General features: G+C 33.9%; 1 protein-coding gene across 1 annotated transcript; it reads right to left on the bottom strand.

The window, feature by feature from the left end:
* Positions 1–9530: 9530 nt before the first annotated feature.
* On the bottom strand, positions 9531–13340 carry LOC118762327 (tachykinin-2-like). Its single transcript, XM_036500804.1, has 3 exons — positions 12904–13340; positions 12001–12053; positions 9531–9679 (listed from the first exon to the last, which is right to left on the bottom strand). The coding sequence occupies exons 1-2, from the start codon at positions 13328–13330 to the stop codon at positions 12043–12045; spliced, it is 438 nt and encodes a 145-aa protein (XP_036356697.1). The 5' UTR covers positions 13331–13340; the 3' UTR covers positions 9531–9679; positions 12001–12042.
* Between the last annotated feature and the right edge of the window lie 3008 nt (positions 13341–16348).

Here is a 16348-nt window from a genome sequence, read left to right as displayed (position 1 = left end):
CATATTGGACGTTACTCTGATTATGGAGGCTTTTAGGGATTCTTTGGTGATATGAGGGTGCTCATTAACCTCTTTCTCAACTACCGTCTGTACATAGTTATCCAATGGATTGAGATTTGGGAAGCTAGAAGGCCAAATGTTTGGGGTTATGTGGTCATGCAAATTTTCCACCATCTATTCCTGCGTTGCTGTAGCCTTGTGTGATGGTGCCGAGGGTCTGTACATAGGCATCTGTCATTTCTTCTGTTACTTTCTGATCTTCATCAAAGTTTTTCTCGTTTGAGAAGAACCAAATGACATCTTTCTCTGCTGGATTTTCAAGTTTGTTCAGGAGTCTTTTAGATCTGTTAAAGCGATTTTCCTTCACTGTTTCTGACATGATATTACCTTACTCACCGCATAGGATTTGTATCTGATATCTTTGTAGACAACATTTCGGATTATTCCTTTTGAAACATGGTGTTCTTTTGCAATCAACCTCAAGGATCTTCTGGGATTGTCATCAATGGTCTGCTTTACTTGTTGAATAAATTCTGGTGTTCTAATAGTATTTGTGCGTCTACAATGTTTCTTACCTTTTGATACTTGTGATACATTTCCATCTAACTCCTTGCGAATTTTGTAGATGAAGGATCTAGCAACATTTAATCGTGTTATTTCTAAATTTCTATGTTCAGCCTTTATTGCTATGATGACTACTTGCCTCTACATGTCTTTTGTAATCATAAGGTCTGCCATTGATAATTCCGAAATATAGGAAATATTAAGTTGATAAATATGCTGCTATAATAAAATTAACATATGTCCTCAAATACCTTACAGTTTCTGTCTACCAAGTTCTTTGGTCGGCCCAAGGCTATAATTATTTACAAGTCAAAAAAATAATGTTTGTAAATAAGCATATATACAGAAATAATTTGTAGACGGTCTTTAATAGGAGAAAGCGTGTATTGCTTAATCAAAACTTTATGAAAATCATATTTAGTATTTATTCAGAATTTTAGGGGAATAACCAGCCTTTTTCTTTCTCTCTAGCCTGGAGATAGAAAATGGTGAAGGAGGGAGGGAAAGGGAATAGTTAGAAGAATGGAGGAAGAAAACAGTATAGAGTAGAGAGTCGCATCAATAAGGTGAAGAAAAAACTTACTTAGAAATGGATGCGTCGCGTTCAATTAATAATAAATATATATTATATCTACATACATACATAACATACATACATACATACATACATACATACATACATACACACACCCACACACACACACACACACACACACACACACACACACATGTGTGTGTGTGAATGTATATATGGGCACCGGACATCACTAGCAGTGCAAATAACATGAAATATGTAAACAATCGAGGGGAAAACGAGTGAAATATGTGAAGAACGAAAAAAAGAAAATGGAAACCAGGACGTGCTTGAGCAAAATATATAGGAAAATCGCGTTCTTCAATATTTATTTCCGTTAACTTTCTTAAATTTGGTTAAATTGCATATACTTTATGTTAAAATATTCATTGTACTTTTAACCTTTCTTTTCATATAAGTTTTATAGTATAGTAATTAATAACTAGCGGGACTATCAATATTTCACGGAATTAATGATAAACTGTTGGCTTATTTCTGAAACTGGAAGCTGAAAGCGTAGCCTGTATTGTGTCTGTATGGAAAGACATTCGCTCATCTGCTACTCATTGAAAGGTGAAAGAATTGGAATACGACGATTACTTAAGGCACATTATATATGCACTCTATATAATTTATGCACAATTATATAGACTCAATACGCAGCCCTCATACAATAAACATTCAGGCGTATTTTCCCCTTTTTCCCATTAAAAATATTCCGTACATAGAATACAAACTTTAATTAAATTACACATATCTGCCATGAAAATAAGATTGAATATTTCATGGAATTGCACTTATGCGCTTGAAGTAAGTGATAGGTGATATAAAAACTTAGTTCAATTAAAAACGTTTTTCATTATCCTGTCCACCCGCCCCACCCGACTTCACCACCATTACCATCATCATCACCTCTCTTTCTCCCCTTTCTCTCCCTCGTCTCCCTCTCTGCCCTCTCTCTCTCTCATCTTTCTCCCCTCTCTCTGTCTTTCATTGATCTCTCCACCAGAATATCACTCACTCCCTAAATTTATATCTTTAACTCTCCTCCAATACCTTCACTAACACTTTTAACCACTTAATAATATTACGTTTCCCGTACCTCGTCATGGATACTTCTCTCTCCCTCACGTTTCCTTCACTCTCTTTCTGTCTCACTCCACGTCTTATCCTCTTTTCTCTCTCTTTTCCTTTCTCCTCTCCTTCCTTCAACTAATCACGTGAAATATTATAATTACATTCCCTCTACCTCAAGTCATGGTCACTTCCCTCTCTGTACCTCTTTTCTCTCTCCTTTTCTTTTTCCTCTGTTTCTCTAATCACGTGAGAGCTTTTCCGACAGGTTAAATTACACTATGACAAACAGAATCATTATTAGATTATAATAATACAATCCTTTTAACAAATTTTCTCAAGAACCTCTTCATCTTCACATTTCAATTTTACTCTTACTTATCCTCTCTCACTCTTCTTCTTTCTATCTTTGTTTACTCTTTCTTTCCTACTTATATTCTCTTCCCTTTTCTATCAGCCATCTCATCTGTATATATATCTATCTTTCTGTCTCTTTCTTACCCTCTCTTTATCTTTCCCTGCCTCTTCTGTTTGCTTCTCTCTCCACTTTCCCTCTTTCAATGGTTGTTTACTTCTCTCCTCTACTTATATTCTCCTCCACTTTCTTTCAGTCATCACTTCTTAATATATCTCTCTCTATCTCTCTGTCTGTGTGTGTGGTGTTGTCTTCTCTCTCTCTCTGTCTTTCCCTCTGTCTCTTCTGTTTGCTTTTTTCTTCCCACTTTTCCTCTTTCTATGTTTGTTTACTCTCTTTTCAACTGATTCTTCTTCCATTTCTGTCAATTCTCTGTCAATCCTCTCTATCTATGAGTCTTCTCATTTCTCTATATTTATCTTTTTGCCTCTTACGCTCTCTTTTCTATCACTTTGTTTGCGTTTCTCTCTTATACTCTTCCTCCCCCAGATGATATAACTTCCTCTATTTTCCTTTTACTCTTCCTCCTCTATCTCCCGAACATGTTTTGCTACTCTTTTTTTTTTTTCTCAAAACAAGAAAAGTTAAACCGTAACACATGGCGATGTCGTCTCTTTGGTTGTTTTATCTCTTCTTTCCAGTGATCAACAGGTTAAATTAATCAACACCATGTCAACCATGTCCATTTTTTAATTCGCCTTATAATTTCAGTTTTTTGTGCATTTTGATGTCGACATAGTTCCTTGATTTTCCTGATGAGAAATCTGCATAATGTACTCCTTATTCCTTCGGAATTAGGAATAGCAGCCTTCGAAACATATGTCAAGAATAAAGGATATTTGTTAGCTAGTCGTTCAACTCCATTCTTTCATATACTTATATATATATATTATATCTATATTATATATCTATATATATATATATATATATATATATATTATATATATATATATATATATATTAATATATCTATATATAATATATATATATATATATGTATATATATTCTTTTATTCTTTTATTCTTTTCAGTCATTTGACTGCAGCCATGTTGGACGCGCCTTTAGTCGACCAAATCGACCCTCAGGCCTTATTCTTTCATCCTAGTACTTATTCCATCAGTCTCTTTTGCCAAACCACTATGTTACGGGACGTAAACACACCGACATCGGTTTTCAAGCGATGGTGGTGGACAAACATAGACAAAGAAACATATATACATATATTCTTTTATTCTTTTCTTATTCCTTTATTTTGTTTCAGTCATTTGATTGCGCCATGTTGGAGCACCGCCTTTAAGTCGAGCAAATCGATACCAGGACGTATTCTTTGTAAGCTTAGTACTTATTCTATCGATGTCCTTTTGCCTAAACGTTAAGTTACGGGGACGTAAAGACACCAACATCAGTTGTCAAGCGATGGTAGGGTAACACACAAACAAACAAACATATACGTATACACAAAAATAACTGTTAAAAACAAACAATAATGCCTTGTTACTGAAAAGGGCTTTGAAGATAAGAATACGATATTGTTTCGTCATTGTATTCAATAAAGTCTCTTTCAACTTCAGTAATGACTTCTATACGAGGTCTGAATCGTCTACATACTAAGATAAAATGATCTGTGTTCATATTGGACGTTACTCTGATTATGGAGCTTTTAGGGATTCTTTGGTGATATGAGGGTGCTCATTAACCTCTTTCTCAACTACCGTCTGTACATAGTTATCCAATGGATTGAGATTTTGGGAAGCTAGAAGGCCAATGTTTGGGGTTATGTGTCATGCAAATTTTCCCATCTATTCCTCTGCGTTGCTGTAGCCTTGTGTGATGTGGCCGAGGGTCTGTACATAGGCATCTGTCATTTCTTCTGTTTACTTTCTGATCTTCATCAAAGTTTTTCTCGTTTGAGAAGAACCAAATGACATCTTTCTCTGCTGGGTTTTCAAGTTTGTTCAGGAGTCTTTTAGATCTGTTAAAGCGATTTTCCTTCACTGTTTCTGACATGATATTACCTTACTCACCGCATAGGATTTGTATCTGATATCTTTGTAGACAACATGTTCGGATTATTCCTTTGAAACATGGTGTTCTTTTGCAATCAACCTCAAGGATCTTCTGGGATTGTCATCAATGGTCTGCTTTACTTGTTGAATAAATTCTGGTGTTCTAATAGTATTTGTGCGTCTACACTGTTTCTTACTTTTGATACTTGTGATACATTTCCATCTAACTCCTTGCGAATTTTGTAGATGAAGGATCTAGCAACATTTAAAATCGTGTTATTTCTAAATTTCTATGTTCAGCCTTTATTGCTATGATGACTACTTGCCTCTACATGTCTTTTGTAATCATAAGGTCTGCCATTGATAATTCCGAAATATAGGAAATATTAAGTTGATAAATATGCTGCTATAATAAAATTAACATATGTCCTCAAATACCTTACAGTTTCTGTCTACCAAGTCTTTGGTCGGCCCAAGGCTATAATTATTTACAAGTTCAAAAAAATAATGTTTGTAAATAAGCATATATACAGAAATAATTTGTAGACGGTCTTTAATAGGAGAAAGCGTGTATTGCTTAATCAAAACTTTATGAGAAATCATATTTAAGTATTTATTCAGAATTTTAGGGGAATAACCAGCCTTTTTTCTTTCTCTCTAGCCTGGAGATAGAAAATGGTGAAGGAGGGAGGGGAAAAGGGAATTAGAGAAGAATGGAGGAAGAAAACAGTATAGAGTAGAGAGTCGCATCAATAAGGTGAAGAAAAACTTACTTAGAAATGGATGCGTCGCGTTCAATTAATAATAAATATATATGTATATCTACATACATACATACATACATACATACATACATACATACATACATACATACACACACACACACACACACACACACACGCACATGTGTGTGTGTGAATGTATATATGGGCACCGGACATCACTAGCAGTGCAAATAACATGAAATATGTAAACAATCGAGGGGAAAACGAGTGAAATATGTGAAGAACGAAAAAAGAAAATGGAAACCAGGACGTACTTGAGCAAAATATATAGGAAAATCGCGTTCTTCAATATATTTATTTCCGTTAACTTTCTTAAATTTGGTTAAAATTGCATATACTTTATGTTAAAATATTCATTGTACTTTAACCTTTCTTTTCATATAAGTTTTATAGTATAGTAATTAATAACTAGCGGGACTATCAATATTTCACGGAATTAATGATAAACCTGTTGGCTTATTTCTGAAAACTGAAAGCTGAAAGCGTAGCCTGTATTGTGTCTGTATGGAAAGACATTCGCTCATCTGCTACTCATTGAAAGGTGAAAGAAGTTGGAATACGACGATTACTTAAGGCACATTATATATGCACTCTATATAATTTATGCACAATTATATAGACTCAATACGCAGCCCTCATACAATAAACATTCAGGCGTATTTCCCCTTTTTCCCATTAAAAAAATATTCCGTACATAGAATACAAACTTTAGTTAAATTACACATATCTGCCATGAAAATAAGATTGAATATTTCATGGAATTGCACTTATGCGCTTGAGTTAAGTGATAGGTGATATAAAAACTTAGTTCAATTAAAAACGTTTTTCATTATCCTGTCACCCGCCCCCACCCGACTTCACCACCATTACCATCATCATCATCCTCTCTTTCTCCCCTTTCTCTCCCTCGTCTCCCTCTCTGCTCTCTCTCTCTCTCATCTTTCTCCCCTCTCTCTGTCTTTCATTGATCTCTCCACCAGAATATCACTCATCTCCTAAATTTATATCTTTAACTCTCCTCCAATACCTTCAACTAACACTTTTAACCACTTAATAAATATTACGTTTCCCGTACCTCCGTCATGGATACTTCTCTCTCCCACGTTTTCCTTCACTCTCTTTCTGTCTCACTCCACGTCTTATCCTCTTTTCTCTCTCTTTTCCCTTTCTCCTCTCCTTCCTTTCAACTAATCACGTGAAATATTATAATTACATTCCCTCTACCTCAAGTCATGGTCACTTCCCTCTCTGTACCTCTTTTCTCTCTCCTTTTCTTTTTCCCTCTGTTTCTCTAATCACGTGAGAGCTTTTCCGACAGGTTAAATTACACTATGACAAACAGAATCATTATTAGATTATAATAATACAATCCTTTTAACATAATTTTCTCAAGAACCTCTTCATCTTCACATTTCAATTTTACTCTTACTTATCCTCTCTCACTCTTCTTCTTTCTATCTTTGTTTACTCTTTCTTTCCTACTTATATTCTCTTCCCCTTTCTATCAGCCATCTCATCTGTATATATATCTATCTTTCTGTCTCTTTCTTACCCTCTCTTTATCTTTTCCCTGCCTCTTCTGTTTGCTTCTCTCTCCCACTTTCCCTCTTTCAATGGTTGTTTACTCTCTCTCCTACTTATATTCTCCTCCACTTTGTATCAGTCATCACTTCTTAATATATCTCTCTCTATCTCTCTGTCTGTGTGTGTGTGTGTGTGTCTCTCTCTCTCTGTCTTCCCCTCTGTCTCTTCTGTTTGCTTTTTTCTTTCCCACTTTTCCTCTTTCTATGTTTGTTTACTCTCTTTTCAACTGATTCTTCTTCCATTTCTGTCAATTCTCTGTCAATCCTCTCTATCTATGAGTCTTCTCATTTCTCTATATTTATCTTTTTGCCTCTTACGCTCTCTTTTCTATCACTTTGTTTGCGTTTCTCTCTTATACTCTTCCTCCCCCAGATGATATAACTTCCTCTCTTTTCCTTTTACTCTTCCTCCTCTATCTCCCGAACATGTTTTGCTACTCTTTTTTTTTTTTGGTTACCTCTCAAAACAAGAAAAGTTAAACCGTAACACATGGCGATGTCGTCTCTTTGGTTGTTTTATCTCTTCTTTCCAGTGATCAACAGGTTAAATTTAATCAACACCATGTCCAATTTTTTAAATTAATTCTTTAAATTAGTGCTTTTTTCCTTTTCACTGGAATCAAGGGGAACCTGAATAGCGTGAACAAAAGAAGGTACAGGTTTTATTGACCTGTTAGAAATAGCAGTGAGATTCTCTCAAATTACTTCCTACTGACTCATAGAAAAGACGCCTAACTTAAAAAGCAAGAAACCTAAATGGGAAAATTTTCCTGTTTTACAGAAAAGGGGTTTAACAAAATATTCAAATTTTAAATTTTTCTTTAAAAAATGTTGTTTTACAGAAAGAGGTTTGAAATGTTGAGCATTCAAAAGTTAGAAACTAGAATCGAAAAAATAAAAAAATTGAGTTGGCATTTTGTTGCACTTTTTGAAATGTTATCTCATTAGCAAACAAATCTTATCCCCTTTTATTAACAAATGAAGATTAACTAGATCATTTGTTTTGAAGCACTAATAGAAGCATTTGCTGAGGATTAAGGACGGAAGGAGAAAAGCGGAGAAAGAGGGGTGGAGGAGAGGAAAAACATGAACGAAAGGTAGGTCCAGAAAGGAGGATAGTGAGTTGTTTGAAGGGGAAAGATGGAAAGAAGTAAATGATGGAATGAAGAGAAAAGGAAAAGAATGAGTAAGAAGAGAGAAAAGGAAAAGAATGAGAAAGAAGAGAGAAAAGGAAAAGAAGAGAAAGAGAAGAAGCATGAAAAAGAAATAGGTCTAGGATAAGGGATGATAATCCAGATGATGACGGACTGAAAAATAGAATGGGGGAGAGAAATGGAACCATGTTTGAGCTCTATTTTGAATGGCCTTCAAGTTCCCCAGTCTTAATTCGACCGGATTTTTTTACGGGGATACCTGAAAGAGAAGGTTTACGTCATCAAACCGGGGACCCTGATGCAACTGAAGGAGAATATCAGTAGGGAAATCAGAGAAGTGGAAATCTGAAACTGTTGAGGGTGTTATGGTGATAGTTTTGGGAATATCACGGGCAAGCGAGGCTGAAATTGGCTGCTATTTAAGCGATGGTAGTTTTCATGCGATGTAGTGGTATTGCACTAGTGCGTATTAATTTCCTTTATGTCCTTTATATTGTATGAAAACTTCATGCATTTATTTGTAAAGTGAAGGAAGTTATTAAAAATTGAAACCCCTCAGTGACATTTGGGACACTGTATTGGTAAGTTTATCTTTTTAATTCATATTTTACTTCCTTAAACTATAAAACACATGGTATCTGTCAAACATTAAAAGAAGGTAAATAAGCAAGATATTCATTTCGATTATATCTAAAAGTAGTTTTGATGAAATGGCAAGATTTCAAAGAAATGTTCTGAAATTCTTTGTTTGTGCTTAATATATTAACATAATGTTTTCAAATATATTGGCTTAAAGTGTAGAATGTCCATGTGCCGCTAGTAAATATAAGTAAATTAAAATATTTACATAAGATTTTCCTTGAAAATCACCAGTAAATACTTATTGAAATGACAAGAAATGCGAAGAACAGAAGCGTACTTCAATTATTCCCCATAAAGATTCATATCAATTGTAACAATTTTCATAAATATTATAATCTAGCGTTTATTTCTTACAGAAAATTTTCATGAGACAATCTGTAACGTATGAAAATATTGACTTTGACCGTTTTCAAATGTTCATTTATTTATATTTTTGTGCTGGCACAACGAAAGGTGAGTGACGAGCTTGAATGCGGATAAGCTCGGAGTAATGGGGTCTAACATAATAAATATTAAATAATTTTTGGAGATTATTTTCCTTCAACACAATATTTTAAAGGTTACTTTAAATAGGCTGAATCACTTTCTTCACTAGTCCTATTTGTTGATGTCTGTCTATACGGTGTTGTATTTCGAAAAAAAAAAAGAAACTGTATATATAACTTGAAACAAAAATAGATAACAAAGATCGACAATGCAAAACACGCAGAGCAAATAAAAACAACCATAATATATTTCAATAAGTTTTATTCAGTTGAAATCATTTCATTTACAGAGATTTTTATCAATAAATTTTTAAGTAATTTTCGTTCAACCAAGTACAGAAAAATCATTTAAGTGTTTAATTCCAATATTTGTAGACGGCATTTGTTATTATGTTCCTGAAAAAAAAATAAAATGCCTATTATCAATATATTCTTATGTTGTATTTAATTTACTGAACTAATTATTTAATGCTTTTGAATACAATTTTACCATGTTAATACCTAAAATAAATGGTAAGCTTTCAGATCATAGAACAGTGTATTATATACTGTCTATCTTGAGAAAGCAAGGGTTAAACCAGAGCGTTTACCTCTTCAGTATCAAAGTAATCTGAGAGTAGTTTAAAAGGCACTGCGTTTATAGAATAGGTCAGTAACGATGTAAAATTTCAGATTTGAATTGGGAATCAGAAATAGTTAAGGGTTAAATTTTGTTCCTTCTACTTGACACACAAACACACAAAAAGCAATCATCATTTAATGGAAGTTGGAAAGATAGTCGTGTTTAGAATTTTCCAAAATATTTGATAAATTATTGCATACTTAAGTGTGATATAGAACTTGACAAAACTATTTTTGAGTGTATAAATGCTTGTACGGACTACCTTGGGATAAGTGCTTATACGGACTACCTGATCCGCTAAATTATATAAACTTGCGAAAATTTCTCTAGTATTATACAGAACAATCGCGTGCATGCGGTGGCAATTGAGACAAACTGCAAAAGTTAAGAGGAGATAATCTAAAAAGAAAACAGGAATTCTCCAAAATTGAGACTTCAGTGGGGAGATAAAAATATTCGGATTGTGAAGAAACAATGAAATAACTGTGGACAAGTTTTTCAACATCAATAGACGTCATTATCACGGCAGTTATTCTTCTTTGTCTCTAGCAGAATGAAAACATTTGGATATTTTTAGAAAACAAGTAGAATACACTTCTAGCCATGGTAATTAGCGTAAAGGAAACGAAAGTGGAATAACTCAGAGTGGTCAGTGGTGTATATTGAGTCATCCACTAAATAATGCGGTTGTTAAAATAATTCTTTTATTTCTCAAAATTTAGATAACCAAAGTTCTTTTTTAATTTTAAAATATACTCTCCTTCATTTTCTATCTAGTAGACTTGCAAGGCCTCTCCTCCAAAATTCACTTGTCCCTGACGAAAAATATTCTTCCAGTACAGTTCTGACATCGTCTACAGAGTTCATATTTTTTCCGTCCAAATGATTTTGAAGACAACGGAATAAATGATAATCAAATGGGGCAATGTCCGGCGAATATGGTGGGTGGAGTATCGGTTCTCGTTCAAACTGTTCCAGCCTTTGGAATGTCATCCTCGCTGTATGCAACCGAGCATTATCCTGATGGAAGAACACCTTTCATCTTGAAACCAAAGATGGTCGTTTATTTTCTAGTGCTGACTTAAGCCGCTCAAGTTGCTCTCAACAGATCTCCTTTGTTATAGTTTGGTTTGAGTTTAAAAGCTCAAAGTGGACTAAACCGTTCATATCTCACCAAACAGATAACAACATCTTACGTGGGTGAAAACTTTTAGTTTGTCCTTTCCCTACCCTCTGTCTGACATTTTTATAGAGAACCCATTTCTCGTCACCAGTTACTATTCGGCCCAAAATAGGTTTCTTTCTTGAGAGGTGACAACAAAGAAGAGAACACGTTTATTCTCTGCGCGAGATTAAACTTGGAAGGTTTGCGAGGAATGCATTAACCCCATTTGATGACTTTTCCGATGGCACACAGTTGTCGATGAATGGTGGAATGACCAAATCCTAGATTCTATACTAGTTCCGTGACAGTTACGATGGTATTTGTCGAGTTCTACAGATCTTCCAGGTCGAGGCTCGCTTGTAGTTTCCGGCTCGGAATTTCTGGAACCACTGTTGACACTGGCTTATGCTTATTGTCTGATTCTCATACACTGCATTAATACTCCGCGCACACTTTGCCTTTATTGAACTCATAAAGCAAAATATGCTGAATATGCTCCTAGATAGGAGATAATGGTGTATTGTCTATACGGGCAAAACATATAGATGCCTAGTTATAAGTATGTGTATGCGTGCGTGTGTGTATCTTGTATATGAAATATATACATATATCAATTTATATTTATGCATATGTTTATATATCAATATATGGGTGTAATTCTATATATTTATATATGTATATGTATATAAGTATAGATATATGTGCATCTTGTGTATAAGTTTCTTTCTATGTTTGTATGTATGTATGAACAAATATTGATGTACATGTTTACACATATGTACATTGATACAACACACACAGACACACACATACTTATATATGTATATTCATATATAAACGCGTGTGTGTGAATGTGTGTGTTCTTTGTATGTAAAATCACATGTAAAATGAACTGACAAAAATATATATAAACGATGAGAATAGCAATACCTGAAATGTTTTGACAGCAACATCATTTTCAGTTTACAGGGGTTAACGAGACTCTGGAAAAGAGGAAATTATAATAACAGAGCGAAGTAACACCGCAGAAAATAATTTTGATATAGTGTAAAAAAAAAGAAGAAAAAAACTTAATGTCGTTACTAAACTGTCTTTCCCCTTCCACGATACTCAAACAAGAACAATATTTAAAGCCGTATAGTTTATAAAAGCTGCAGAAAGACGTTGTTAGCTTTGACCAAAATAAGAAAAACAAGTAATTATGGCAAACAATTAATAGTTTGCAAGAACTTGGTTAGTAATTGCAAAGCATTTTGAATTTATTTCCTTGAAGAAGACTCATATATGATCACTTGTTATTTATAATAGTCAAAAACGTATTTCAACTAGTTTTATATTACATCAACCATATTATTGCATATTAACATGTCAGATAAGTTTTCAACTGAAGTAGCATCTTTAGAAGTAGCAGCTCAGTCATCCAAAATATTCTGTTTAAACTGTTTTACAAAAAGGGAAATATAATTAATTTTATTTTACCCCTTGTGTAATCATGTTGTTTTCAATATTGCCATAGTGATGTCAATATTTCATAGATAATGTGAAGTCAACTTTGCCTTTCATCCTTTCGGGACGATAAAATATGTATGAGTCGAGCTTTGGGGTTGAAACCCTATAGTGAAATCACTGTATATATATCTAACTTACTATTAATCATAATATTTCACTGAATTTTACAAAGCTATTTTGCATTATTTAGTTTAAAATATCAGATACAATATTTTACAGTTTTAGCCCAATTGTGAATACATAACTATCAAGCGTGATTTATATTAAAATTGTACGTGTCACCGACATATATTAAAAAAACATAGAAATTAGTAAACTTTATACCAGTAGATAGCAATCGTCCTTTCTCTCTTTTGCTGAGTAAACTCAAAGAACCAGGAAGGTACTTCCTCTTTTTAGGCGGCAAAATTGCAGAACGTTCCGTTAAAGACATATATTCATCATCTGAATGAGCATCCGCCTCTGATCTACGAATTAAATTAAGTTTATTAGAATTATCATCAGCTGAACTAGTTCCAATAAGTTCTTTCTCTCTCTTGCTGAGTAAACTCAAAGAACCAGGAAGGTACTTCCTCTTTTTAGGCGGCAAAATTGCAAAACGTTCCGTTAATGGCATATATTCATTGTCTGAATGAGCATCCACTTCTGATCTACGAATTAAATTAAGTTTATTAGAATTATCATCAGCTGAACTAGTTGCAATAAGTCCAGCAACGACGATTATACAGAAAATCAAACCAGCTTTGAACATGTTGAGGATAGAAATTACAATCACACTCTGCATTCAAACTCCCGCTCGGTTTTTATATTAACCTCTCAATTCTCTGAGAAAAAACCACACGTTATATTATTAAATGATGAATTCACATTTCCGAAAACTGAGTCAGCAAATTCAAAGATACACTAGACCATTCTACAATTGTGCACGTGCAACACACGTTTATGTACTCTTTTCTATCGTTAATCAATTATACTAAATCACCGATCTATAATTACTTCATTTATTGAAAAATTATCTAGTAATATTTATCATTTTGAGCAGGCACATCTTCAGAAAGTTTAACTTTGCTCTCCTTCCTAAGTGTCTGAAGACTTTTCAATAATATATGCAATGTTGTTAAGATGACCACATCACCATTTCGTTTTGCCGTATCCGACCCCTCTGATAGTATCATCTTTCCTCTCATTATTCCTCTTAGCGGCAAGTATTTTCTGCCATACCCTCAATTTTGTTCAAATAATATCAATGGAATTGAGCACATATAAACTACTCGGAAGTGTGTGGGATTGCCTACTCCTGTTCTTAGGTAGTGGACATAATTTCACTCGCTTTGTCTCTACCCTATGGTCTTTGGTTACTATAAAGTAGTACCGTCCGTTGCCAGCGTTGCAACTAGGTGTCTAGACATAGCATAACTCATCATTTATTTGTTATTCTCTCCGTTTGTTTCAACCAATATAGTAAAAACGTTAATGACATTGCCATCCTTTCTTTCATGAGACTATCGTATAAAACATTCACATTACTAGTGTTTTAGTGATATAATTTAATAAAAAGATAAGCATTTGTATAAGTGTCATTAATAACCCTGAAATGTGGTGCTTATAGTTTTAATGAAATCTCAGCAATTATCAGAGTTTCTAACCTTGAAAGAAGGAAAGCATAATCCTAAATTAGCTTTATGAACAATGTATTTTGACGGGCAAAACTAGTTTAATTTAGTTTGATCATTACAAAATAGTCTCTTAATGAAAGAATTTATTTTGTTATATTGATCTTGAATAACATTTAATCAAGAAAGTCAATGATAAATGGCATTCCAGCATGATACTCTAGTTTAATTTTTTGTTTTTAGAGAAAACTAAAATAATGACCGCAGGTGTTTCACTAAACTTTTAACTTCGATGAATGAACATTCAATTTTCCCAATTGGAGGCATTGTTAAAAAACATATATAGTGAAAGTTGTTAATGTATGACAATGTTATTGAAAATGCCAAAATAACAAGAAAATAAGAAATTTATATTTACCCTTACCCAAATATTATACAGTCTTATTAATATGTAGATTATATTGTAGTCGATGATTCTACATTATGTAATTTTCTACAATAAATGCACTACCTAATTTCACAAATATATATGTATACATATATATATTGAAAACTACCAAATTATATGCATATTGACACATGGGTGCACGATATAATAAACAGGTTGCATACATTTTCTAAAGGTATCTAAAGGAACAGCAGGTTTAGTTCATGCGAAAGCTGACTATTTACAAGATATTTAACACATGCTGTGCAAAAGTTACAAACATACATAATAAGCATCATTATTCATATTCATTCCAAAAGTACCCCAAGAACAATATTTCTTGTACAAATATAAGGAGGTTCCAATACACTTTGGCCTTCTGAATTTTCAATTTGTAATTTCACCTTATTTATGATTATTTTTCTTTGTAAATCAAGAAACACAGGCGTGTAGTGTAATAATTAAATAGACTAATTGATAGTGAAATAAATGCAAGTACAAATAGAAACAGCAGATTAAATATGCATTCATGACACTTAACTTATGATCTATATTGATTAGAATAACCAAGTAAGAAAAGGAATAAATTAATTTGTTCACCTGACTTTACAAAGGATTAGTTAAGCACAGTGGGACAAAGACAACAGAATAAACTTTCGAATACAAAAAATAAACAGAACAACTCCATCCTCCAGCCAGTAATTGAGCTGGTGTCGAATGATTTTGAAAGTAAATAATATAAGAACAATTTCAACATCTTGAAGTTGTGTTACTCACACCACACACACACACACACACACACACACACACACACACACACACACACACACACACACATATATATATATATATAATAGAAATATTAAAATTACTAAGTCTCTCTAAAAGAGAACAACGGCAGCGTTCCGGAAATATTAGTTATCGCCATACTAATATGGCATTCTTATAAAAATAAGAATAAAGCTGACCGCTTATTAGCTCCATGAGGCCATCGCCTTAAGTTAGCTATTTGATACACAAACTGTATCCATATAACCTTTGAACAAGGGAGGTCAGTCGCTCCACACTACTTGGCCGGCAGCTACAGACGCGTTTCGGGGTATTGCCCCTTTTCAATGCAGCGTAGCCAAACCAGTAGGTGTCGCTTCTGACAATCTCTGTTCAAAGGTTTTATTTACCTAGCTTCGGTGGAATACATCCACTTGTTTTCAATAATAGAAATATTAAAATTACTAAGTCTCTCTAAAAGAGAGTTTATTTCAGGGCAGTCTTTTTTGCGGTGGAATTGTAAATTGTTTTAGCAACAACGTCATGCTCCATAGGGAGGTAGTACCGTGACGACATTTTAGGACAGCTGTTAGTCTATGTATGTATGTATGTATGTATGTATGTATGTATGTATGTATGTATGTATGTATGTATGTATGTATGTATATATGTATGTATGTATGTATATATGTATGTATGTATGTATGTATGTATGCATGCATGCATTTTACTGCGTGTGCATTCCCGTATCTGTGTGTGTGTGCTTGCTTCTGCATGTATACATGTGTGTGTGTGTGTGTGTGTGCTTCTGCTTCCGAGTTCGTGCGTGGTTGTGAGCGTCTGTGCGTTTGAATGTATGTGTTTGTGCACGTGCGCTTCTCGTGTCTGCGTTTGTGCCTATATATATCTAAACATATATGCGTGGTATATGTATGGCTTCTCTCTCTCTCTCTCTCTATAT

This window comes from Octopus sinensis, linkage group LG2, assembly GCF_006345805.1.
Source record: "Octopus sinensis linkage group LG2, ASM634580v1, whole genome shotgun sequence".
Taxonomy (NCBI): Eukaryota; Metazoa; Mollusca; class Cephalopoda; order Octopoda; family Octopodidae; genus Octopus; species Octopus sinensis.
This window is presented reverse-complemented; position numbering and strand designations above follow the sequence as displayed.

What these genes read in the sequence shown, in the direction of transcription:
- LOC118762327 (XM_036500804.1), bottom strand. Translation starts at nt 13,330, where the DNA reads ATGTTCAAAGCTGGTTTGATTTTCTGTATAATCGTCGTTGCTGGACTT.